Genomic DNA, 26908 nt, shown 5'->3' with positions numbered 1-26908 from the left:
GAATACTTTTAAACAAAATACAAAGCTCTCAACTTAATTATATTGTTTTCCAAAATTTACATCATATGTTCTTCAAGTACATACATCCTTCTTTATACATAATTCATTTACATAGCTCTTTTCATCATACTACAAAAGATGAAAATACACTAGGTACATAGCTAAACTCGACGGTGGCCCGCTACCTAGGGCGCGATGCCCTTGCCGCGATCCTCGACTGTCTCGCTCGCGCTAGGATCTGCAAGGTTAGTAGGGTGAGAACTAATGAAAGTTCCCAGTTGGTTCGGCCGCCGACCTCGCGGACTCACCCATTAAGTCTACTGAGGCATATGTAGAAAGAAAGAACAGATAGGTAACCAAACTAATGCTACTACAATGCCTGCACAAACTGGAATAGAGATAATATATTCATGATGCATGCATGCTCTTTTACCTTTACCCAATTCACTTGTTTAACCATTTGGTTAAACCTCAACTTACCAAACCAAATTTCTTTTTGTCAGGGAGAATACCGCTGGACCTGACGGGACCGTCTGTTGGGGAGAATTCTACTACCAGCCCAGTTGATGACCACTCTGGAGCTCATCGCTCGAGGTGGAGCGATCTACCTCAAGCATTTAGACTACCTGTGAGTATGATCCAATCCTCACTTAGAGGATACTATTCCACAATTGCCACAAGTTCACATATAGTTTTCCTTGCCTAGTATTCACAGTTCTTGTTGCTATTCGTTCCCACTAGTCATCGTGTCACCTTGTTTACTATTGTCATGATCTAATACATGTTCACACATCCATACGGTTCTATGTCATGGTCCATTATGATTTCACATGTTTTCTACATTGAAAACCCACATCTTAGCCACACAATAACATCAACCCTATAATGCATGAATATCAACTATACACATGCATAGATGCTCAAAAGGTGACGAAGACATAATGAAGGATTCGAAGATTTCGGATAGCACCACCCACTTTGTAGTGATGTTGGAGTGCGAGAAACCACTTCTCCCGATTTATGGACGTTTGCTACTCTCCACCCACGACAAACGAAGCCGAAACGAGGCTTTTCCTCGATAACTCGACGTAGACTTGTTGGAATCTCGATCCGAGCCTCCCAACGTGTCAGTTTACACTTCAATTAGGGCTACAAGAGATCAAACCTATGTTAGATCTCATACTTTACAAAACCCCAATTTAACTCTAGGGTTCATACAAGATACCCAAAACTCCACTTTTCTAGGATTTCATAGCATAGAATAGGCTCTACAAATCCAAGAAACTCAAAACCAACTCAATTAGGGTATATAACTAAACCCTAACAAAGAAATGGCAAGAAACCTACCTTAGGTTCTTGCTCTAAGAAATCCTCCTCGTCCCAAAGCTTCTACTTCACCAAAATCCCCAATTCCAAGCTTCAATTCTCTCTCAAATCCACCATGGAGGAGAGTTCTAGAGAGAGAAGAAGAAGAAGAGGAGTTAACAAAGTCCTTCTTATGCATGAAATGTACATGTGTAGAGTTGGGGTATTTATATAGGTTTCAACAATTGTAAATAAGCCCCCCAAAAACTGTCACGCCCCCCACCAGAAACCCCTACCAATTTGGCACGGTTCGGGCGCGGCGAACGGACGCCGAACGGGCAGCAACTCCCCTGCCCGCCCAAGGCTCACAACCTGATCATGTATAAGAATTTACCCAGGAAAATTAAATTCATACATACACGATCAACGAGGCAGAAATAGTGCCAACAACGAAGAGCAAGTAATCTACAAGATACACAAGTGAAATAAAGAAAGAACTACTAACTATTACACCATATTTACATTCTTTATACAATTACATTTTCTTTCTCAAAATTAGTACATGCTCATCAAGTACATAGCTCTCCAAAGTCCTCACCTACATGAATCTCTCTCAAATACATAGGTGTACTAATGCAAAAGGAAAGCTACTACTCTACCAATAATCCTCACTGGTCGGGCGCGATGCCCTTGCCGCGGTCCTCGCCCGGCAAACCTATACCTAGCCCTGGAAATAAAGTGGGGTGAGAACTATCTTCCATAGTTCCCAGTGGGCTCGGCCGCCGACTCCGCCGATCTCCCCACTAGGTCCAAGTGGGCAAAAGTAACAACGAAACAGATAGATATATATATCGAAGCTGTAAAGACATAATAGGAAAACTATACTACTATGCCCATAATCATGTGAAATGAATGCATGCATCATTTAGTAACAGTTTACTATCATGCTAACAAGTTCGATCCATGTTCGATAAGGAATGTTCGATGACAATATTAACTTTTCATTTACCCAATCTGTGGCGAAATCCTTGGGTTTGCCTACGCCTCACATATCCATCCCATAGGGTAAGGAGACTCCATGTTCCCCCGAACTCGGGACTGCCTGCGGACATCAATTCTGTCCTAATCGCCCGACACTCCGGAGTACTCGACAACAATTCCGCTCCATGTGAGGATATGGATGGCTTTACCATCCCGAATAACAGACCGTGAGCTTGATCTATCCTCTCCACGTGAGGATACCCTATGAACTAGGGCCAACATTCTCTCGGAACTCATCTATTCCGACATTCATGTATAATTACTTAGCTATACTAAGTTCATTGTTCACGAGTCGTTTACTAGGGAATCCATCTATCCCTAAGTTCATGAACCTCTAGTGTCAAGTACATTACATTAATGCCACTCTCTATGTCACTGAATAACCATCGAGTTCATCTCTTTTTTTTGGCACTATAGGATCCATGTTCCGACTCAATCCTTACCTATCCATTTCACCAAGTATTCCATGCACACTAGGTTAACATTCAGAAGCATAAGGAAAAGGTACTACAATGCAATCCTACAATGCAACATGCAAAAGATGAAAATCATGTATTTCTAAGACATAGAAAAGAGCTCGGTTGCTTCGGAATGACACCCCCCACCTTTTGAGGGTATAAAGGTTCTAGAACCGCTTCCCAACGAACGTTACGACGAGGTCTCGGCCTCCTTGGTCCAAAACGGCGCTCAATCGGCTATATTTCGCCGAAAGCTTTTCACCCGCTCGACGAATCGAAAATTCGACTTCGCCCCCGCGTTTAGACACCTATCAATTAGGTTTACAAGCCACTAAATGAGATCAATCTGATAATTTACCAAAGACCCCAAGTTGGAGCCCTAGGTTTGCACCTATAGCAAACCATTCCATCCAAACCCTAGATTTTAGCATTGATCTATTTAGAAGCATGCTAGAGGTCCATTTGACCCATTTCCAAAGCCAAAAACCCAAAACCCTTAGTTCTACATGCTAGGGTTTAGTAGCTTACCTCTTGAGCTACACCAAAGGGGAGAGGAGAGGGAGGTGAAGGTGTCCAAGGCCTTCTCCTTGATCTCCTTCTTCTTCTCCACCTTTCTTTCCTCCTTCTTCTTCCTCTCCTTCTTCTCCTTCTACTTTGCTTCAAGAGAGGAGAGAGATAGAGCTTAGAGTGAGAGAGAGAGAGTGAGGGGAGTGTTTGGGAGTAGATGAGAGAAAGAGAGAGCTTTTCTCTCTAATACCCTCCATCTATTGTAACAAATGCAACTAAGCCCCTCAACTTTGCTTCTCTCAAACAGCTCTGCCTGGGCAATTTTCGCGCGGAGGGACCGGTCCTCCCGATGAGGGACCGGTCCCCGAGAGCACCTCAGCCAGATACGCTTACGGGAACCGGTCCCTCTGGTCTGGGACCGGTTGCATCAGCTGTCTGCCGCGACCTCAGCTACGGGGACCGGTCCCTCCCACCAGGGACCGATCCCCGAGAGCAACTCTGCACAGACCCCTTCTCTGTTAGACCTGCTTACGGAACCGGTCCTTCCCTGTCACGCCCCGGGACCCAGCGGGAGCCCGCCCAGCACGTGTCCAGATCCGCCATATCTCTAAAACATATAAGGCGTCTAGGATAAAGCAATAAATAAAATAATAATACGAAGAGATCTAGCGATATCAGAGCAAAGTACATCTAGATTTCTTCATCATGATAAGGTAAAAGAAGTCCAAAACCACCAAAAAGAAGTCATAAGTAATACAAGAGATGTCCCAGAATAAGTGCTAAAAAAAGTACATAGGTGGTCTCTATACATGTTACAAAAATCTCTCTCACTACAACAAAAGAAAGAGTAAACCACCTAAGAGCAAGTAGCTCCCTGCTATCTAGCTAGGCGACACCCTTGCCGCGATCCCGTGCCTCCGCCGGTGCTGAAGGCTCTGAAATAAATCCATAAAACAGGGGGCATGAGAACTATTAATTAATAGTTCCCAGTGGGCAATTACTGACTTTAGTGAAAAGCAACACTAGTCCCAAAAGAGCTAAAATAGGTAAGTAAACAAGTAAATGCGATATGAACGACATGTAAGTAAACATGTAAACTTGCTACCACATGATGTCTCTACTTAGCATGAATTTGCATTAGTAATGAAGCTACTGTAACATGGAAGTGCATGAGTGTAACTAACATAATGTCCCCAAGCTAAATAGCACAATGTCATTGTTTACTATTCTATCGATGTTCACTTGGCATGTTAACTACGTAAAGTTTAAATCTTGTAAGACCCACCCGAAGGTTGTCTGGCCTGAAGACCCCCCAGTAGGCTGTCTGGCCGGTGCCGTGCCTAATGGCCCCGTGGTAGTCAACATCCCCACTCTAGGAATGAGCCTTTCCTACGGCAATCCACTTCGGCGCCCAATCCCGCACGGCGAGTATGTATATCGATGGCTATCTCCGGAGTGCTGGCTTGTAGGGAGCGACCCTCACAAGCATGTGCGAATGAGCACAAAGGCAAGTAAGCATATATGTCTGTCTCAAGTCTCAAGTTATCATGTCGAAAACATGGAATATAGCAACTGTGTCGATGGCCTATCACTATGTCATCATGTCTAAAACACGGAATATAGTCGATGTCCAATGGCCTATTACTACGTCTCTATGTTGCAGTTTCATAATTTACTAGCTCAAGTGCCCCTTTATGGCACATTTGTCCAATGAGTCCAAGCATGATTTTGGTGTTCATGAATACATAATCTAAGTCATTTTGAACATAGAAGACAAGTTTTTCCATTGCTAACATGAATACTTCTTACATGCATGCAAAAACCCCAGAATGCTCTACTATATAGAGTGAAATTTTCATAATACATAAGGCATGCATTTTAAGTATTTTAAAATTCATAGAAATTCTATTTAGCATGAATATGCATGAATTTTAACGTTACGACAAGTATAACACTCATAAGGGGCATTTTGCCCCGGTTTCATGAAGTCAAACCCATCACAACTCTCGCAACCCCTTCGTTTGCTCCGACGAAGGTGTCCACTAGTCCCCTAGTACTCTAGAGGTATAAAAACAAGAGTTAAATGGACCTTATGAACAACACCAAGTTCAAACATTAAGCTACTCATGCATAAGGGTGAAAAACTGACCAAATGCGAAGAAATTCCTCACGATTTCTAAAAAGGAGTTAGAGGCCCTCAAATCCAACCTAAACAAAGGTTCTAAACCCATCAATTAGGTTCTAGAAGTTGCAAATCCAAAATCCCCAAAAATAACCCTAAATCTCATTTCTAGGGTTTCATCTCAAACAAAGCACCAAAACTCGAATCTAGAGGAAAGAAACTTGCTACTAACCTCATAGAAGCTTCCAACCAAGCCCAAAGTTCACAAGCTCCCAAGATCTCCCCTCAATTAAGCTCCAATTCCAATCCTCAAGCCTTTAACAAGGTGAGATTTGCTTCAAGAAGCAAAAGAGAGGGATTAAGCCAAGGGAATCCAAGAAAAAGGGAAGGAAATCCAAAGAAGGTGAGAGAAGAGCTCCCTACCTTGCTTTCCTCTGGTTCTCAGCTCAGGAGAAGCCCTAGGGGCCGTGGGGATCATATAGAGATGCCACAAATGCAAAAACACCCCTCAAACACAGCCTGTTCGCAGTCTGGCAAAGTGTACTGGTACACGAAAAAGTGTACCGGTACAAATCATGCGAAACAGCGAACTCGAGCCTCGGGTTGGCAATTCACCACATCTGTACCGGTACAACCATCAAGGTGTACCGGTACACTTTCTGTACCGGTACAACCATCAAGGCTGTATCGGTACACAGACCTGCAGAGGCAACCCGAGAGCAGCCTAAGTCTTCCTCTTTGGTGGCCTTAGCGCTACTTAAGATACTATAAATCTCGGGATACGAGCTATAGGTCGGAACTGTCACGCCCCGGAACTGGCAGAGACCCTCCCGGGAGCGCGCCCAGACCCGCCATATGTCAACACATATAAGGCGTCTACAACAACAGCGAAAAATAAAGCCAAAGATAATCTACAACTAGAGATATCAGAACAAGAGTAAATCTATCATTTATAACAAGGTAGAAGGAATATACTAAACAATAAAGGTGAATCATAAGTTATACAATAACCGTCTCCAAAAGGGGTACACAAAAGGGTGGTCTCTATACATGGATACAACTCTCAACCTCTCCAAAAAGAAAACAACGAGAGGTAGACCACCTATCAACGCGTCCCTCGATAGCAAGCTAGCTCGAGGCGATACCCTTTCCGCGGTCCCTAGCCTCTCCCGGCGTGGAAGGCTCTGAAATAATGACATGAAACAGAGGGCGTGAGAAATATAATTTATAGTTCCCAGTGGGCAATTACTGACCTCAGCACAATGCACCATTAGGCTCCAAAAGAAAAAGGTAAGTCCAAAAAGCAACAATAATAATGAATAGATTGCATTTTTGAAAGCATAAATAAAATGCTAAGCTATTATCTCGTAAATAAACATGATTTCAATGTGTTGTACATTTACTTTATCAAAATGAAGTATGTCCAAGCATGACTAATATGTCCCAACATATCGAGCAAGTAGGTATCATGATCCAATATATCAGTATATGTTGAATATGCTCTATCATGGCAGCCAAGTATACTATGATGTAACAAATAAGACTATCATGTATACTATATGTCCCAACACCATGCTATAAGCATGTCAAAGTAATCAAACTACTAAGCCTATCTAGTAGTGATTGTCATTTCTCGGTTCAATGTCATTGTTTAATCATGTTCTAAGACCTACATAAATGTAGTTCAGCTTGTGCCACCTAAGTGTCGGTGGTAGCTCTAGCATTCCCACTCTACCTAAGTGTCGGTGGTAGCTCTAGCATTCCCACTCTAGGAATGAGTCTCTCTCCCGACCCCGTAGGTTTCTCGATACCGTACGAGCGAGCATAAGTCCCGTAGGCAAACTCCGGAGTGCCGGCTTGTAGGGAGCGACCTTCACAAGTATGTGCGAATGAGCACAAATGGCAAGCAAGCGTAGTCAACGTCTCAAAAGTCCAATCATCATGTCTCTAACATGGTAGAAGTCACTAGCATCTCAAAGATCTAGTTCAATGTCTCAAGGTGATGTTCCAACACTCACTATGCTTAGTGCCTCTTTATGACACTTAAGTTTGTTATAAGTTAAACACATTTCATATTCTATGTTCCATTCATGACATTAGTACTAGGTTCTCATTTAACCCGAGCTCAATGCCCCTTTATGATATTAGCCCAATCATTCTCAAGTAGTACAAGTCCCCAAGCCTCTTAAGGCTTACTAAAGTTCCTTATGTCTCAATTAGGTTTAGATTTAAATGCATGAAGCAATGCTCAATTTCATTGTAAGAAACATGGTCCCGAGTCCAACATAAGAATGCCCAATGCTAGTGCAAGCTTCACATGCAACTCTCTCTCTACTATATGGAGGTCCGAAAATTCATTATACATGACATAGGAATGTTAAGCATTCTAAAATTCACAATAAATACATTTAACATGAAAATGCATGAATTTCTACTTTACGAAACATAAATCACCAAATATGAGAATTTCTCATATTGTAGGCTAGGTCAAACCCACCGAAACTTGCGCAACTCTTCGTTTACCCCAACGAGGGTGTCAACTAGCCTCCTAGCACCCTAGAGGTATAGAAACAAAGGTTAAACGAACCTTACGAACAACTACAAGATCAAACATTAACCATCTATACAAAGGGGCTAAAATCACACCTATAGTGGAGAAATTCCTTTCCAAAGCTCAAAAGGAAGCTAAATCCATTCCAAAGCAACCTAGACCAAGGTTCTAATCCAATTAGATTAGCTCTAAATGCTTCTAATAAAAAAGCCAATCAACCCTAAAACCTCATTCTAGGGTTTCATCTCAAAGAAACCATCAAATCTTGAAATCTTGGGGAGAGAACAAGTTGCTTACCTCTTAGAAGCTTCAATCCAAGCTCTAAGTCCTCCAGAATACCTGGAAAAACTCAGAACACTCATCAAACACTCGAATCTCGCAATTTGCAAAGGTCCAGTGCGTTACACTCCCGCCAGGGACCGGTCCCCTAGAGCAGAATCTGCCAAGTGCAGATCTTGCACTATTCGCTCTCGTGGATTCGATTTCCAAAGCACTTTTTGTGTTTTGGACATCTTTAGCTCCTCCGAAGCCTACCCACTCGACCATTAGTCGATCCTGGACGAAGTATAATTTTCGGATTTCAAGAATTCACTTCCTTACAAAAACTCACTCTCAACCTTAACATTTTAGTCCGTCGCAGACTGGGTACCGGTACTTGGGTTGGAGTACTGGTACCAGAGATTTCTAGTATCGGTACCTGACAACAATACCGGTACTACCCATTCAACCTGAGGCTACGCAAATTCCTGCACGCTTCGCAATACCGGTACACAAGACCAGTACCGGTACACAGCCTCGTACAGTCCGGATCCTGAGAGCTTTATCAACACACACTGGCTGGGTACCGGTACCGCATTGCTCTGGTATCGGTACCAAGTGTTACTTCTGCACTCTAATAGTAACACTACTTCGGAGTCTGTTTTCGTGGCCAATTTGCGCCGGAAACACTGAAACTCCTAAACTCGCAACTACCCATCCCCACGCCTCCAAAATGACTTGGGGATGTCGCACATCACGCATTTGCTTCACTTTGATCAATTCAATCAAAGTTAGCATCGTAACTCGGAGATTCGGTATGTTACATTGCCTGTCTTGTTTTGATCCGATGGTGCTGAGTTAGATCATAGATTTGAGACTCTATGGCCATGATATACATTATACTCCTACCTACTGCGCCAGAATCTTAGGACTTGGGCAGTGCAATGATTGAAGAGAAAAGCACAAATGGCTCCAATTTGAGCTCACCCTTTTCTCCGATATTGAAATCGAAAATACGAGTTTCCTGTATGCCCAAGATCGCACAACCGCCATAAAAGATAAGAATGGAGAAATAAAAAGCTCACAATAACAATCTCAAACAACTCTAAAGATGAGATCAATTAATTTCACCAAGAGTATCAAAACATCATACAAAGAGAAACAGAAAATCACCAAATAAAAATTTCAACCAAAACCAACTTACAATGAATGTTCACAAGAGAGGAAAAAGGCAAATTAGAGGTCACCCCTCTTGAACCTAGCGAAACCCCCACAAATTTTGGACCCTTTTTCACACTTTCATTGCTTTTGAAAGAAACACTATACAAGGGAATGAAGAAGGAGAAGAAGCTACTTTTCTCAAACAATCTCCTTAATGCTCTACTTGACTCTTTTATTCTTTTGACCCCCTAATTAAGCCCATGTGGCCCAACTTGACTCGTTTAACCCAAAATAACCCACATGACTTGACTCAAAAGAACAAGAAAAGACCCATCTAAAAGGTCAAATGGGCTTCTACACTTATTAATTCTAGTAAATCAAAAGGAAACAAAAAATAAGTTTAGTACTAATTTTTAACAGCAACATGATCCTCTTGAGCATGCGAGACTATATAGGGATTCAGTTTATATGTTCCATATGACAACCAGACGACTCGAGAGGAGGATTCAATATGAGATCGAGGACGATGGTTTCGTTCATTCATTTCAATTGATATGAGATTAAGCCAAAATTGTGAGGGCTTGTAAATATAGATGTGTAAGTATATAGATGCTTCTACTTTTTCCCCCTCTATTGTGAACATAAACAACCTACTTTCATCAGAGTATTTTCAGTGTGGTCTTTACTTGTGTGGAGGCATTAAATGGTGTAGTATCTTGAGATGTTAGTAACTTTTCATTCCTCCATTTATTTTGTGCAAGGACTAATAGATTATTTCATTCTGTAGCAAATGAAACATGAGAACCTTACTCCTTACAGCAAAGACTGGACCCTTACTCCTTGCAAGAAAAAATGAATGAATGAATAATCATAGTAACATCTCGGCTTACTACACCATCTAATGCTTCTTGCTAAGTATGAGTCACACTAAAAATACTGCGATGGAAGTAGATTGTCTATGTGCACAATAGAGAAAAATAAAAAATAAAAGTATTTATATATCTATAAATGTAAATCTACAAGTCTTCCCAATTTGGGGAATCCATCTCACATGGATTGAATGGAAGCAGTGTTGTCCATTTAGTTTCATATCGAATCCTTCTCTTAACCTAATTGCCAAGTGGAACATATAAATCGAAAATCTCATATTATCTCACATCCTGAATAGGATCATGCTGCGCCACTCACCAAATTCTAAGGTTTTGGTATGGTAGGTAGGGGAATGAAGTATGTCATGGTCATGGAGTATCAAATCTGTCACGCCCCGCAACCGCCAATTTGATCGGTTCGGATACGCACACAGACCGCCGAACGGATAGAGTTTTCCCTATCCGCCCAAGGCTCAACAACAACGAGTTTTGCCTAGGGAAAAACAAATAATATACATGATCTGCACGAGGGCAATATACAAGAGCAAAGAGAAGATTAACTTAGCTATTACAGTCATTCATTGCTTAACCATTTGCAACTCACCAAAATACAACCATTCTTTTAACATACATAGTTTTCATCTCACTACAAGTTCACTCCAAAATACAACAAGTCTCTCACATATATTCATATGGCACTCTAATGCATGGGGAAGTCCACTACTTCGGGCGCTATGCCTTTGCCACGATCCTCGGCCGCTCCGCTAGGATAGGGATCTGCAAAACAATGGGGTGAGAATTAAAAGAAGTTCCCAGCGATTCGGCTGCCGACCCTGCCGTCTCACTAGGTCTAAGTAGGCATAAGTAGAAAAGGACAGCAAAAGTAATGAGTACTAACATCCTACTATGCCTCAATAATATGATATGATGAATAAGGTAACCATTATGCTCCTGATGCATGTCATTCATATCCTTGTAACCAAATCATGCCGGCTAACCCGAAGATTGAGCCAAACTCACAACCAATCCCACGGATGGGAGATGCCCGCTATGCTCATTGGGGACGGTCTGCTGGGTAGCTACGCTAACCCAGTGTGTGACCACTCCAGAGCTAACTGCTTGGTTGGAGCGACCACTGCCAAGCCGACAAACGATATGTGAGTACAATCCAATCCTCCAACTAGAGGATATCCTACCAACTAAGGGCAACGATACTCGGGGATCTATCCATCCCTAACATCTAGTGTCATGAGTGCTATCAACATCTCTAGTCCAATGCCACCGTTCCATGTCACTATGTTGTCTAAGTTTACATTCGGTTTACGACACGATAGAGTTTCCAATGTTCAAGACCCAATTCTCATGCATCTAACATCTATGTTCTATTTCATGTTTTCTATCTTTATCATGAGAGCATGCAAGGAATTGAATACACAACACATACTACTCTACAATGCATGAATTCTACACATGTACATATATGGCCAACAATAGTACCATAGACATAGAAATCCAACTGTTTCGGATAGCACCACCCATCTTATACCGATGCTAATAGGCGAGAAGCCAAGTCCCGCGATTTACTAACACTGTGTTGGCTCGACCCAACGAAAGCAAATCGGTGTTTTTCTTCAACGGAGTGTCGTAGTCTCGTAGGAACTTCGATTCAAGTTGCTTAACGTGTCGATTTATCCTTCAATTAAGGAATTAAGGGATCAATTTCATTATAAACCCCATATCTACAAAAACCCTAATTTCAACCTAGGGTTCCCATACCAAGGCCATAAACCAAACACCATGAGAAACCATGGATTATTCTAGGTTTCTAAGCCACAAGAATCTCAAAAACATGGATTCTAGGTTAACAAAAGCAAACCCTAGGTTAAACTTACTAAAACCTTACCTTGGCCACTTCTACACCTCAAACTCCACGCTGTAGGAGAGCCTCTTCCACTCCACAAAAGCTCCAACTCCTTCAAAACTCCTCTAAACCACTTTGTTGGAGAGGTTCTAGAGAGAGAAGGAGAAGGAGATGTCAAGAGGGGAAGAAAGAAGGGTGTTCTCAGCTGTGGCGAAGAGAGGAGGGTGTTAGGACTATTTATAAGTTCCCACAATTGCACTTAAGCCCTCCAAGAATTTATATTTGCAACAGTTCAGATTCTGCCTTACGCAACACTGGGTACCGGTACTCGGGCTTGAGTACCGGTACCCCCGGGCTAATGCCACAACCCGAGAGCAGATTATCTGAGTTTTTTGTTGAGTATCAGTACACGGGCTCAAGTATTGGTACATGGCCTCCCCAGTACCAGTACCATCCATCGAGTACCTCAACCCGAACGTTGGTTATTTGTGCTTCCTATAAAGTTCTGGTGCCCGACCTTTAGTACCGGTACTCCCAAGTTTAATACTGGCACTCCAGGCCCAAAACCCAAACCTGAGAGCAGACATTTCTGCACTTGCATGGGGGTTCCGGTACTAGGTTCCAATACCGGTACCCAACACCAGTTCTGTAGTTTTTCAATGTTCGAGTCCGTTTTAGCGCCGAATAATGCTAAAACCACTCTAACACTACCTGAGGTCACTTCTAACAACTCCAAAGCCCTCAGGACCAGATATGAAACATGCCCAATAGCTCTCTTTACCACGCATTGATCAATTAGATCAAAGTTGGTACAACACTCTAGGGAGCCAATACCTTACAAAATCTATGATTTGACGCATCACTATTGGATCAAACAAGACAGGCAAAGTTTGTACCCTATGATGACTTGGACCAAACAGGTACCACTCTTTTATCAATTCTTATAACTACCACATGAAGAGATAGCTCCGCAAATGTGAAACAAATGCAGGAAACACAAGCTGTTGGCCTCTGTCCCAACTATGGTAAAAAATCGGGGGGCGCACTAGAATGTCGATCAAGAGATTACGGATCATGAGAATACATAATATTGTAGCTTCCACGCCAAGAAATTTCCTACTGCAACAATCGTAAAAGGTACCACTGAATTGAAGTGTCCTCGGGGTACGCAGAAGGTTTGACCAATGAAGGTGCTATTCGAGTGGCAAGTTATGGAAGATTATGTGCTTTTATTGAAAATTAAAGTCAATCCTAGCAAGAACTACCGACCGGAAGTCCTTGTTTGTAGGCTCCTTCGGCAATAAAGCAAATGACCAAAAATGGGGAATGGTTGGTAGCAAAAATTACGGTATGCTCATGGAAACTTAGCGGAATATAGTATGTGAACCGGACACTATTGGAGTCTATTGGATAGTGTAAAAGCAGTATTGTCCCAACCGCATGTCCGCCACCAAACAAGAATTAAAATGATGGCCAAAACAGAAGCAACTTAAATTGATAGCCAACTCCATATCTTGTCACCCGACAAAGCAAAAACAAAGCTCCTCGTCTGTCTTGTAGAAGAATCCAACAAGCAATGGGTATAGTACATTGATCAAATACTCATCGGCAAACATAGACCAAGCAACAATTCTGAGCCTCTCTGCAGACCTTGTGACATTTGACTTTATGCAGTAAGGATTTGAGTGCCTATTGGCACGGGCTGTATTTACCGTGCTGTATCATGCCAATAAGATATTGGCACGATACAATCTTTGTGCCGATGGCATAGCTCAAAACCTTCTATTCTTCAAATTAGTAAGTAATTTTCTCGATAAAGTTCAAAAGATTTGATAAAGATACATAATAAACCATTAGAATATTTCGTTGCTAAAGAAAATAAATATTTCATGCCATTATGTGTCGGCACACATGTAATTTTTGTGACCGGCACGGCCTGACACGCACCGTGCCGTACAGTGCTGACAAGTTTCCAGCACAACCCTGTGCCACGATACTTAAATCCATGGTGTGAGTGCATGATAACTTTTCATTGTCTTGTTGTGTTTGAAATTCCATTATCTCTCATTAACTCTGACTTTTTTTTTTCCAGCACCATTTTCAATATCAACTTGTTTCTCCTTCTCAATATTATTTATCTCCTTCTCTCCCTTGTATTCTACACCATTATTTTCTTTCTGCCCAGCAGCACTTGCTCTCTCGTTCTCTCCCTCATCTTCTTCGAATTAAGAGATCCTCATCGGTGCAAGTTCAAGATATTCTTGGCACTAATATTCATCTCTTCATCCTGACATTAACGCTCCCCCTGAAGAGATGATTGATGATAGTAAAGCTCAATAGTCTTTGAAGGACACATCCATCGTGTAATCTAACTTTTGCGTCATAGGGTGATAGCTTTTATGTCCTCTTTGAGAAGCTGTACCCAATGAACATACTATTTATAGCATGGGTGTGAAGCTTGTCATTTGTCCTTTTATGATCATGCACGAGAAATGTACAACCAAACAGTTTAGGGAGTATAGTATTACCGTAAGAACCAATTAACTTTTCAAGTCATGTACTCAATTGCTCGCAGAGGAATTCGATTGATTAAATATGTACCTGACAAGACTATGTCCGGGTAATTTGTGCACATGTTAGTGGCAAACAATAAGGATTTTGCGACCTGACGAGGATGTTAATTCTTCCTTTCTGGCACTATTTTGTGCTGGAAGATTCACATATAGATTCCATGGTCATCTAGATAATTTTGAAAGAGATGCTTACTATACTCTGTGCCATTATCAGATCTTAGAATTTTAATCTTGACATTGAACTGGTTTTCGAGCATTTTGTCAAATGATTGGAAACAAGAGAATACTTCATTATTGTTATGCATCAGGTACACCATATAAGAAACACATCATCTATAGTCAGCAGTAGAAGGTATCCCACAAGGACCTCATACAATAGAATGCACAATGTGAATGGGAACAACACTCTTATTTTCATTTATTGAAAATGTATGCATATATGCTTTGCAAACTTGCAAGCATTACACTTAAAATGTTGAGTGCAATGTTGAAATAAGTTCGGAAACAATTTCTCCATTATTAGAAATGATGAATTCCTGAGTCAAGATGGCACAAATATCTCTCTCTGAGAAAACTTAACATTTGTAGAGTGGATATCCTAGTAACTGAATTGATCATCCACCCATGATAAAAAGTCCATGCACTCTACAATTCATCATGCACTCTACCATAGCCAATCATGCTTTAGTCTCCAATTCTTACAGCACAAAATGAGAAAGGAAGAAGGTTGACTTTACAATTAAGGTCCCTACTATAATAGAAAATGGATAGAAGTAAGGATTTAAGTATCGTGGCACGGGATCGTGCCGTAAACTTATTGGCACGGTACGGTACAGTGCGTGCTGGGCCGTGCCGATGAGTACCGGTCACAAAAAAGTACATGTGTGCCAACACATAATGGTATGAAATATTTATTTTATTTAGCTACAAATTTTTCTAATTTCTTATTTTGTATCTCTTAAAAATATTTTGAACTTTATTGAGAAAATTACTTATTTTAAGTAAAAGGGTTTTGAGCTGTACCATTGGCACGGGCGCTATATTGTGCCGGTATTTTGTTAGCATGATACGGCACGGTGGATACGGCCTGTGCCGATGGGCTCTTAAATCCTTGGATAGAAGATTGTTTGGACAGCTAGGAACATGCAAGACTGAGAATAGAGTTTGATTAGGAGTACAAATTATTGAACCTTTACCAAAAATAGAGGACAGAGAACCATCAGTTATACAGACTTAAACTTTGCAAGAAACATAGGGTTAGAAAAGTTCTGAGAAACCAGTTCAGATATAATGATCCAAGGTCGAGAGTTAGTTTTGATAGAATTGAATGCAAAAGAAGATAAACCTAAGAGAGCAAAATTAGATGTAGCAGTAGGTGTTGATGGAGAAGTGGAATTGAAAAGAGTCAAGTTTCAACATCAACTTGCAGACAGTTTGAAGGTTGTCTTGAGATAAGCTACCTGCTTTTGAACAATTCCCTTCTTGAGAGAGATTTTTAACCGCCTTGGACTATAGGCATGTGACCTGCGAAATTCTCGTCTAGGGTCACCACCATTTTTTACTCCACGTCCTCTAGGGGGATGTCGAAGTAGCTTCCAGCACATCTGTCACATGTGCTTAGTTCACCCACAGTGATCACATTTGAGTAGATCCGTTCCTCCTATGCCCAAATTATGTCACCTTGCTTGATTTTCTTTGCTAACTTTCGAGGTAGAGCTAGTTACCAATGCTGATTTTTTGGAAGTAATTTGATGTAACATGATATTCCTTCTACTCTTGTTGCACATAAGCATATACCTACCTTAATGTCAGAATAGCTCCTTTCTGAGATTTTGTACCCTTATTGGATCATACTTTGCCTATTGACTTGCAAGATGTGACACTGCACTTCCTAGGGGGGTCACCCATCCTAAAATTACTCTAGCCCTAGCACGTTTAATCCTGTTAACCTCTTGGAACTAGCTACCGTCCAAAATGTTATACTCGGGTTAAAATGTTTAGTCCTATTATGTCTTATATATAGGACTATTTCAAATCCTAGGAGTATCACATTTTGCCACCTTTCAAGCCCTGACGTCCTCATTAGGCTCAAGCACACTCACAAGCACTAGGCGATATGATACTCGTCTCGCTAGCCTTAGCCAACCTTGTGGGGACCGCGTTCCACCTACAACGATTGTCAACCAGAAAGCCATGCTCTACCCACTGTATGACCCTAACTCAGTCGAGACTCATCTCACTCTTTTGGCTAGTGATTGGCTTTGGTACCAACTAGGATGCCCCGTTCCTAGGGGGTCACCCAATTCTAGAACTACTTTAGCCCTAGTACGCTTAACCCTCTTAACTTTTTGGGCCTATCCACCGCCCAAAATGCTTAGCTGGGTTAATAAGTTTAGTTCTATTATATCTTGCACCTTCCTGATTTTATACATCAGTGCATCATTTCCCACCTTGGAGCACGTTTGTGAGGCAGCACTCCAAGTTTGCAGGCTGAGTCACAAAACAATATCCACGCAATTGCTGTTGCATCGAATTCAAAAGCCATGACGTCACTAGGGACTTCCATTGGCTTAAGGACAGATCCTCTTCTGCCGATCTCTTTTTGCTACCTGTTATATAATCGTACAGCTTTCAGGATTTAATAAATATCAAACAGGATCAAGACCGTTCAAGATAATTTTGCCCGTCAAGTTTATCGCAATAATTTGTAGAAAGGGACTATCAGTTACTGTGGTAATCATTTTTGGTCCACTTGATGAAACAATAATCTTTCACTCAGTTGATTGTCGCACCTGTTAGACATACTGATTTGACAGATGCAGCCGGCAAGAAAGAAGAATAGTCAAACTTGTATTATAAAATAATCTTCATATTATATAGAAAAAGGAAAATTCGAATCATGTAATGCATGAATCATGTAATGCATGACATAGTCGTTGGTTCCAGTTGAATGCAGCTATGAAGATACTTGTTACCAATGATATCAGTGTGAGAAGAAGAAAGCGACGACAGATCTAGAGGCTAGCTACCAATGTCAACCAATTAAATGCCAAGTTTCCAAGTTCGCACTGCATTCAGCCAGGTCTGCACGGCTGAGATGATTGATGGTGATCAACAGCAATGAGGAGAGCAGTGGCAGTCAAGGTAGGTGCTAGAGGCTATAAGGCTACGTCAGCTAGATGGGCTGCGATGGCAGAGCAAGCAGCGGCAACCAAGGTGAGCAGCAGGGACATACAAGGTAGCACAAGAAAAGATGACTGCCGGCTGCTAATACATGCGACAACAGCTCCGTAGAGCAAGCAGCAGCAGTCAAGCGAAGCTTGTGGCAACAGTGGTTATACACAAGGAGCGAAGCTTGTGGCCACACAAGGATTACAATGGCAACAAGAGATTAGGAAAAGGAGTGATGATGGTTGGATGTTCTTCGGGAGGCCCGATTGGTAAGTGAAGAATCTGATCGGGCCTTCTTTTGTTCTCTTATCTATATTAATTTCTTAATTAACTCTATTTAGGGTTTGCTCTGATACCATGATGCTTTAAAGAGAAGTAGACTAGAGGAAGGGGTATAGGGCTCTGTTTTCGCTACAACCCCACATACTATTTAAGATATAAATGGAACATTTACATAAGAGACCTTGAATTCTGAGGGAAATATAAAAAAGGGCTACGAAAGGAAACCAAACCAGCTAAGTACTCAACCCAACAGAAACAATGCAAAACAAAACAAATAAAAGGGGGGAAAAGAATGTTTCTGTACCAGTTATTTGTTTTTGTCTTGTTCCACTTGCTAGTCGTTCCAAACACGTTGAAATACAAGATTCTTTTTATTTTCCTTGATTTTAGATCTTGTGCTTTTGTTTTGCATTGAGAGTCAAATTATTTTGAAAGAAATTCGATCTAATTTCTTTATGTAAAAACTAAAAAGTATTTGAAACCTGCATATTACACAATGACCAGTATGTTAGTAGGCACTGTATGACTTCTTCGTTTGTTGGATGTTGTATGATAGGCCTGTGGTAATCGGATCTTGCGAGGGGCGCATGAGTGGGAGCAACACAAACGAGGGAAAGGACATAGAAAAAGAATATCTGGATTAAAGAAGACGAAGAGTTTAAGTTCCTACATGGTAGAGCAAATGCCGCGTTTCACAAACGCAGAGTTGCCAGCTAATACATGACAAGTGCATACTGTCAGGTCAGGTTCCCATCCCTGTTATAGTTGAATTATTAGAACTTTGTTTGTTTTGAAAGTCAGAGTGTGATTTAAGTATTTGAGTGGCTGAAGTTTTAGGTTTTAAGTTGAAAATAGCGACCCTATGAATTCGATGCAAAAAAAGAAACTGTAGATGTTATTTATGTTTTCGCCAGCTTCTAGAATGTGGAATCTTGTATGTACACTTGTAGTAGTTGGATGTTTAAATGCGTTTTACAGATGATGTTAGACACTTTGTCAGCATACAGAAATCAGGGCATTCTAATGTTCTTCTCTCTGCTATTTGTCTCAAATTTTGACGGCACTTGAGTAGTGCAAAAGCGAACTTATCTTTTGTTTTGCTACTAACGCAGCTATTCAGATGCTTGGTAATACTAGGTAATTGAAATGTGTTTCGGATGCCCAAAAACTCAAATTTGGGGAGGTCGGTAGATTTTGGGGTTGTTTTTTTAGTAAAACCATTTTGTTAGTGCTCGTGCGGAAGCTCCAACTGGGCCTAATGGGCCCTCAAGAAAAAGATGAAAAAGAGGGTTTTTTTTTTATAAAATAAACCTTCTAAAATTTTAAAATTGGAGAAATAATTCTGTCAAAATTTTATTTGGAAAAATAATCCTCCTTTCACCACGTAGGCGCACGTCAGATTTTTACTATGATGTGGTGAATCATTCACCGCCTTCACATATATATAATGAAGGCGGTGAATGATTTACCGTATTCATAATATATATGTGAAGACAGTGAATCATTCACCGTCTTTAGTGCAAAATATCTTAAATTTATCGAAATTTATCTGAGTCATGAAGTTAAACACAGATAAAATGGTGAATCATTCGCCGTCTTCACATATATATAATGAAGGCGGTGAATCAAGCCTTCATTATATATATATTTTGGTGAATGATTTACTGTCTTTATAGTAAAAATTCAACGTGGCGAAAGGAAAGTTAGTTTTTCAAATAAAATTTTGATAGGGTTATTTTACCAATTTGAAATTTTTGGAGGGTCATTTTATAAAAAAACCCTGAAAAAGATATTTATTGACACGAGTAAATGAGTTGTTAAACAGGTGGTAGGGTTGGTCTCTCGCTCTCCTTCAACTGCTTACTAGTAACAAACGTAAAATCACAAGAAGTTAAAAGATCTGGTACGGCGGCGATGAAGGTGAACTCAAATGCTGTACTTTGTTCATATTTCGGGGCCTGACCATGGCGAGGAGCAGCCTTTTAATGACGACGGTGAACTCAAACTGGTCATCCTTAAAATTCAGGTCGGGTTGCAATGGGTGGGCCTGCCATTTGAAGGCCTGCACCATCCTCGCCACTATCAGCACAATGTGGGTTATGCCGAGGGCCAGCCTGGGACAGATCCTTCTGCCGGCCCAGAATGGTGTCATCCGTATCCGTCTTGAGCCTGTCAAATCTGCGTCTCTCTCCATCTGTCAGGAACCGGTCTGGGTTGAACTCCACGGGTTGGGTCCATAGCTTCGGGTCCTCGCATTGGTTGGGATGTCATACCCACTCAATTGGGCTGGATAGGCCGAGTTGGCCGACACTACGTGGCTCAGTACAAAGTGGGTCCGCGGATGCTTCCGTAACAGCTCTTCTATGAAAGCCTGTAGGTATGGCATGTTCTCTATGTCTGTCTTATTCACGGGCCGGTTATTCCCGACATTTGCGGCAATGTCCTCATTCAAACGGGCTTGGATGGTTGGGCTTTCGATGATGCGAGCCATGGCCCACTCGATGATACCAATCATTATGTCTTTCCCCGCCTGCGCTAGGGACATTATGGTATGTGCTGAAAATTATTATGGACAACAGGAGAATGTTAGTTCTGGAACAAAAAAAAAAAAATAATAATAATAATGTTAGTCCAGTAACAAGAAAATATTTATTTTATTTTTCAGAGAAAAAGATAGCAAACTATCTGTTTTATTTATTTTTTTTGTTAAATGAACTCACTTAAAAATATGAAGCAGGTTTCGAAACTTGAGATCTCATATACAAACCATCAACCTTTTAGTCATTTAACCTATATAAGGTCGTTAAAAATTAAAAGATTCTTTTGTGAGGAAAAGGAGCACAAGTTCCCAACTGTACATAAAGGGGAAGTCCGGATTGCCATAGCAGGCCAGCTTGAGGCAAAGGACAGAACAGTATGAAACATCTAACTATTTTATTGCAGAAGGCTTTTGGACCTTTCAATGCATAATTCGGTCGCAGTCAGCAGCTGCTGCTTTTAGGGATGACATGATATAGATCGTACATAATGTGTGCTAAAATAGATGGTCTAGTTATGACCCATTCAATACTCCTATTTTTATAAACTTATAATTTGACAACCTGAAACATTGACAACCTGAAACACTTGGCATTTCACTCTATGTGGGGCCTACTACAGTATTAGAAGATACTTGCAAAGCATATATGGGACCCGCCGCATGCTGTCTCCCAAGAATTTAAGTGCCATGATACGGAGTCGTGCCAAAAACTTGCCGGTACGGTACGGACAGTGCGTGCAGAAGATGCGTGCCGATCAAAAAAAATTTTGTGTGTCGACGCATAATAGCATGAAATATTTATTTTTTTTAACAATAAAATATTATAACTATTTATTATGTCTTTTTATCACATCTTTCGAACTTTATTGAGGAAACTACTTACTAATTTAAAGAATAGAGGGTTTTGAGTTATGCCATCGGCACGGAGTCTGTATCGTGCCGATATCTTATTGGCACGGTATGACTCGGTAGATACGATCCGTACCGACGGGTACTTAAAACCTTTTCCTCCCATTTATCTTTACATACAATTTACATCTTTTCCTGACCTACTCTTGACTCTCTCTTACCCTCTCCCTTCTCCTCCCCCCCCTCTCTCTCTCTCTCTCTCTCTCTCTCTCTCTCTCACACACACACACATTCTTCACTGTCTCCCAGACTCACCTCCTCAACAACTTTTTCGTCTTCTTCCCCTCCCTCCTTGCATCTTCCGCAGCCTGGCATCAGCTTCGCTACCTTGCCGTTGTCGATCCTATCTCAGAGAAGCTCCGTCGGCGTGCTCATCAAGAAACCATTTGCTTCCGTTTTTTAGCCAAATATATGAGTAAGACTGAGCAAAAATATATTTTTAGTTTTACAGGAAGTAACTTACTTGCTTTTAGGGCCACATGATGAATTATGTTTTATATTTATTTGTTTGTTTGGGGTGCTTGGATTGTTTGTTTTTTTTACTCTGCTGGTCCTCATATTTTTTGCCAAATTTCACGGGCTTCAAGGAAAAACATGTTTTTTTCTTTTTTTTTTCATCTTTTTTTGTTTCCTTTTGATGTATTTATTATTTCCTCTCTCGGTGACAATAGGCTGGTGCTTGGCATACTCCAATCTATGGAGCCGAGGACTCCCAATGAATAATTTATCTATATTTCAATTCTTAATTACTTTATTATGAAATTTTAATAAGTATAAGGTTAAATTGCAGAAAATCCTCCGGTCAATACCCACTTTTTCACTTTTTCTCTATGTCATTCAAAAACCTACACTCTACCCCCTTAAAAAATAAAAATTATTCGTAGGAAGGTACATTGTGACATAATAAACAACTTGCCCTTTATCTTCTTTGGGGTGGGCGTGGACGGAGAGGTGGGCGAGGGTGAGGGCTAGGGTGAGGCGGCGGAGGTGGGCCGAGGCGTGTGTGTGGGTATGGACAGAGAGGTAGGCAAGGGCGAGGTGGCGTGACTGAGGATAAAGAAAGAGAAGGGTTTCAGGAATATTTTGGGTGTAAAAAATAGGATATAAATGGAATCCTAACGGAATACTGACGGTGGAGGTCAAAGTCAACATTTTTTATTTTTTAAGGAGGCAAAGTATAGGTTTTTGAATGACAGAGGAGGAAGAAAGTGAAAAAGCGGATATTGTCATGGGGGTTTTCTGTAATTTATCATAAGAATAAACTTATAATTTGGCAACTTGAAACGCTCTCCGCATTAACTCTATGTGGGGCCCGCTACAGTGTTAGAAGATATTTGCAAAGCATATGTTGGACCCACCACCTACTCCTGGACTCCCTCTTACCCCTCTCTCTCTCTCTCTCTCTCTCTCTCTTTCTCTCTCTCTCTCATTCTTCAATGTCTCCAAGACTCACCTTCTCAACAACTTTTTCATCTTCATTCTCTCCCTCCTCGCATCTTTCGCCCTGGCATCGGCTTCGCTACCTGCCGTCGTTGATCCGATCTAGGAGAAGCTTCGCCCTCCTGCTCATCAAGCAACCATTTGCTTCCGTTTTTTAGCCAAATATATGAGTAAGACTGAGCAAAAAATATATTTTTAATTTTATAGGAAGTAACTTGCTTTTTGGGCCACATGATGAGTTATTTTTTTTTATTTATTTGTTTATTTTGGTGCTTTGATTGTTTGTATTTTTTACTCTATTGGTCCTTATATTTTTTTCCAAATTTCACTGGCTTCAAGGAAAATATGTTTTTTTCTTTTTTTGCTTTTGTCTTCTTATGTTTCCTTTTGATGTATTTATTATTTCCTCTCTCAGTGACGATAGGCTGGTGCTTGGCATACTCCAATCTATGGAGCCGAGGACTCCAAATGAATAATTTATCTATATTTCAATTCTTAAACACTTTATTATGAAATTTTAATAAGTATAAGGTTAAAGTACAGAAAACCCTCTTGTCAATACCCTCTTTTTCACTTTTTCTTCATGTTATTTAAAAACCTATACTCTTTACCCCCTTAAAAAATAAAAATTGTTCATAGGAGGGTACGTTGTGGCAAAATGATCAAATTGCCCCTCATCTTCTTTGGCGTTGGCGTGGACGGAGAGATAGGCAAGGGTGAGGGTGAGGGTGAGGGTGAGGCTACGGAGGCAGGCGAGGGAGTGTGTGTGGGCATGGACAGAGAGATAGGCGAGAGCGAGGTGGTGCAGTCGAGGATGAGGAAGGAGAAGGGTTTTAGATGTATTTTGGGTGTAAAAATTAGGATATAAAATAGAATCCTAACGGAATATTAATGGTGAGGGTCAAAGTAAATATTTTTTATTTTTTAAGGGGGCAAAGTGCATGTTTTTGAATGACAGAGGGGTAAGTGAAAAGGAGGATATTGACAGAAGGGGTTTTCCGTAATTTAGCCTAAGTATAAACTTATAATTTGGCAACTTGAAACGCTCTCCGCATTTACTCTATGTGTGGCCCTAGGGATGCAAACGGGGCGGATCCGGGGGCGGGAGAGTTCCCCCACCTCCCGCTCCATTTCTTATCGGGGCGGGGCGGATTCGGGGCGGGTTACTTTTCATTTTATTTTTGGCTCCCACTTACCGCTCCATTCGGGGCGGATCGGGGCGGGAGCCGGATTTTTGACGGATCGAGGCGGATTGAAGGAAGAAAAGAGTCTCCCACCTCCCGCTCCATTTACTTGGCGGATCGGGGCGGATTCGGGGCGGGTTATATTTTTTTATATTTTTTGTTCCCACTTACCACCCCATTCGGGGCGGATCGGGGCGAAGCTCCACCAACCCGGATCCATTTGCATCCCTATGTGGCCCGCTACAGTGTTAGAAAATATTTGCAAATCATATGTGGGACCAGCCGCATGCTTCCTCCTATTCCTCTTTACAGACAATTTACATCTCCCCCTTACCTACTCGACTCCCTCTTACCCTCTCCCATCTCCCTCCCTCTCTCTTTCTCTCTCGCTCTCTCTCACGCACATTCTTCACTGTCTCCCAGACTCACCTCCCCAACAACCTTTTCATCTTCATCCTCTCCCTCGCATCTTCCGCCGCCTGGCATTGGCTTCGTTGCCTTGCCACCGTCGATCCTATTTAGTAGAAGCTCGGCCAACGTGGTCATGAAGCAACTATTTGCTTCCGTTTTTTAGCCAAATATATGAGTAAGACTGAGCAAAAATATATTTTAGTTTTACAGAAAGTAACTTACTTACTTTTTTGGGCCACATGGTGAATTATTTTTTATGTTTATTTATTTGTTTGGGTGCTTGGATTGTTTATATTTTTTTACTCCGTTGGTCCTCATATTTTTTTCCAAATTTCACTAGCTTTAAGAAAAAACATGTTTTTTTCTTTTTTTTTTCTTTTGTTTTCTTTTGGCCTTTTTGCATAAAAAATCCACTTATTTTGGGCTTTTGCAAAATCGGGCCACCTTTTTCGTTTTTGCAGATTCGGTCTGCTTTTTCAGCAAACTGACCAAAATACTCTTATACATTTTTCTCTTTCCTCTTTCTCTCTCCTCTTTTTTTTTTCTCGTTCTTTTTTCTTTCTTTCCCATGGACGCCGCTGCGCCGTGCTGGAGCGGAGCGACCCGGAGTGGCGCCCGGCCGACGCCGTCGACGCGTCCGGCGTCGGCCTGCTGCACTCGGCCATTGCGCAGGGCCGGCCGGACCTCGTCCAGCTGCTGCTGGAGTTTGGCGCCGACGTCGACCTCCGAGACCACCCGAGATTCGCCGTGCGCGAGTCCGAGGAGGTCAAGCGCGTCGGACTCCGAGCCCGACCGCTCGACCCCGACGCCCCGCTCAAGCCGGGAAAGCTCTACTTCCTCGTCGACCTCCCCCGCGCAGACCTCGAGCCCGACCACCGCCGCGCCGGCGCCGGCGCCGCACGTTCCTACTAGGCGCCGGCGCCGCGCGTTCCTACGCTTTCCTACTAGTTGCCCAGTGACGACGACGACAACGAGGCCCCCCCGGCCCCGAGCCGCCGCACCTTGAAGCCCCATCGCCCATCGTCTCCGCTGCGCCTCGTGGCCTCCCGATCCGTCTCCCCCTACGTCTCCCACCACCGATCCGACGCCTCCGTCGAAGAAGAAGAAGAAGAAGAAGAAGAAGAGAAAGAGGAAAAAAAAAAAAAAAGCTAATGGTGCAATCTAGAGGAAGAAGAAGAAAAAGAAGAGAAAGAGGGAAAAAAAAATAGTGTAAAATTTTTTTAAATGGTGCAATCTGGTCCTAGTGGTGCAATCTGGACCATTACACCATTACACCATTATAATGTTGCACCATTACACCATTACACCATTTGCACTATTACACCATTACACCATTACACTATTTTGTACCATTACACCATTACACCATTACAATTTTGCACCATTACACTATTATTCCATTTTGCACCATTACACCATTTTCCAGAAGTGAAACAGCGAGCAGAGGTGGCAGCTGCTGCGGTAACCGCGCCTCGAGCCTCCTCGATTCCTTCGAGGTGTGCGGGCCCCGCCCGGTCGTGCCGACGTCCTCCCCGCCGCCGCTCCCATCTCCGTCTCTCTCTTCGTCTCTCTCTTCGTCGTCTCCTCAATTTTCTTTTTTTTTCTCTCTCTCTCTCTCCGTCTCTCTCTTCGTCGTCTCCTTCTTCTTCCTCTTCTTCACAATTTTTTTACCTNGCCGGACGCGTCGACGGCGTCGGCCGGGCGCCACTCCGGGTCGCTCCGCTCCAGCACGGCGCGGGCGGTGTCCATGGAGCCACGGGCGAGCACGGCCGGGGACGACGACGTCTCTGGGAAAAGAAAGAAAAAAGGAACGAGAAAAAAAAAAAAGAGAAGAGAGAAAAATATATAAGGGTATTTTGGTCAGTTTGCTGAAAAAGCGGACCGAATCTGTAAAAACGAAAAAAATGGCCCGATTTTGCAAAAGCCCAAAATAAATGGATTTTTTATGCAAAAAGGCCTTTTCTTTTGTCTCCTTTTAATGTATTTATTATTTCCTCACCCAGTGATAATGGGCCGCTGCTTGGCATATTCCAATATGGAGCTGAGGACTTCCAATGAATAAATTTATCTATATTTCAATTCTCAATTACTTTATTATGAAAATTTATTAAGTATAAGGCTAAATTACAGAAAATCTCTCTGTCAATACCCACTTATTTTTCTTTCCCTTATGTCATTCAAAAATCTACACTTTATCCCCTTAAAAAATATAAATTGTTCACAGGAGGATACGCTGTAACAAAATAACCAAATTGCCCTTCATCTT

At 41.8% G+C, this 26908-nt stretch overlaps 1 protein-coding gene and 1 pseudogene across 4 annotated transcripts in view; one reads left to right on the top strand and one right to left on the bottom strand.

The window, feature by feature from the left end:
• LOC109725534 (tRNA dimethylallyltransferase 2) overlaps window positions 1–19195 on the top strand; it is a 40584-nt gene extending 21389 nt beyond the window's left edge. For 2 of the 4 annotated variants that reach the window (XR_002220296.1, XR_002220295.1), the window contains exons 10-11: window positions 17653–18146; window positions 18716–18849. Coding sequence is in view for 2 of the 4 variants with exons in the window: in XM_020254756.1 (XP_020110345.1) it covers window positions 18716–18883 (168 nt within the window). In the remaining 2 variants the exon portion in view is untranslated. Of the gene's footprint in view, window positions 1–17652; window positions 18147–18715 lie in introns of all 4 variants that reach the window. The other 2 variants (XM_020254758.1, XM_020254756.1) reach the window with 1 other exon arrangement.
• On the bottom strand, window positions 20051–25656 carry LOC109726057 (annotated as a pseudogene).

This window comes from Ananas comosus, linkage group 20, assembly GCF_001540865.1.
Source record: "Ananas comosus cultivar F153 linkage group 20, ASM154086v1, whole genome shotgun sequence".
NCBI classification, from domain to species: domain Eukaryota; kingdom Viridiplantae; phylum Streptophyta; class Magnoliopsida; order Poales; family Bromeliaceae; genus Ananas; species Ananas comosus.
The sequence above is the reverse complement of the archived record's forward strand: the minus strand, read 5'-3'. Positions and strand labels throughout refer to the sequence as shown.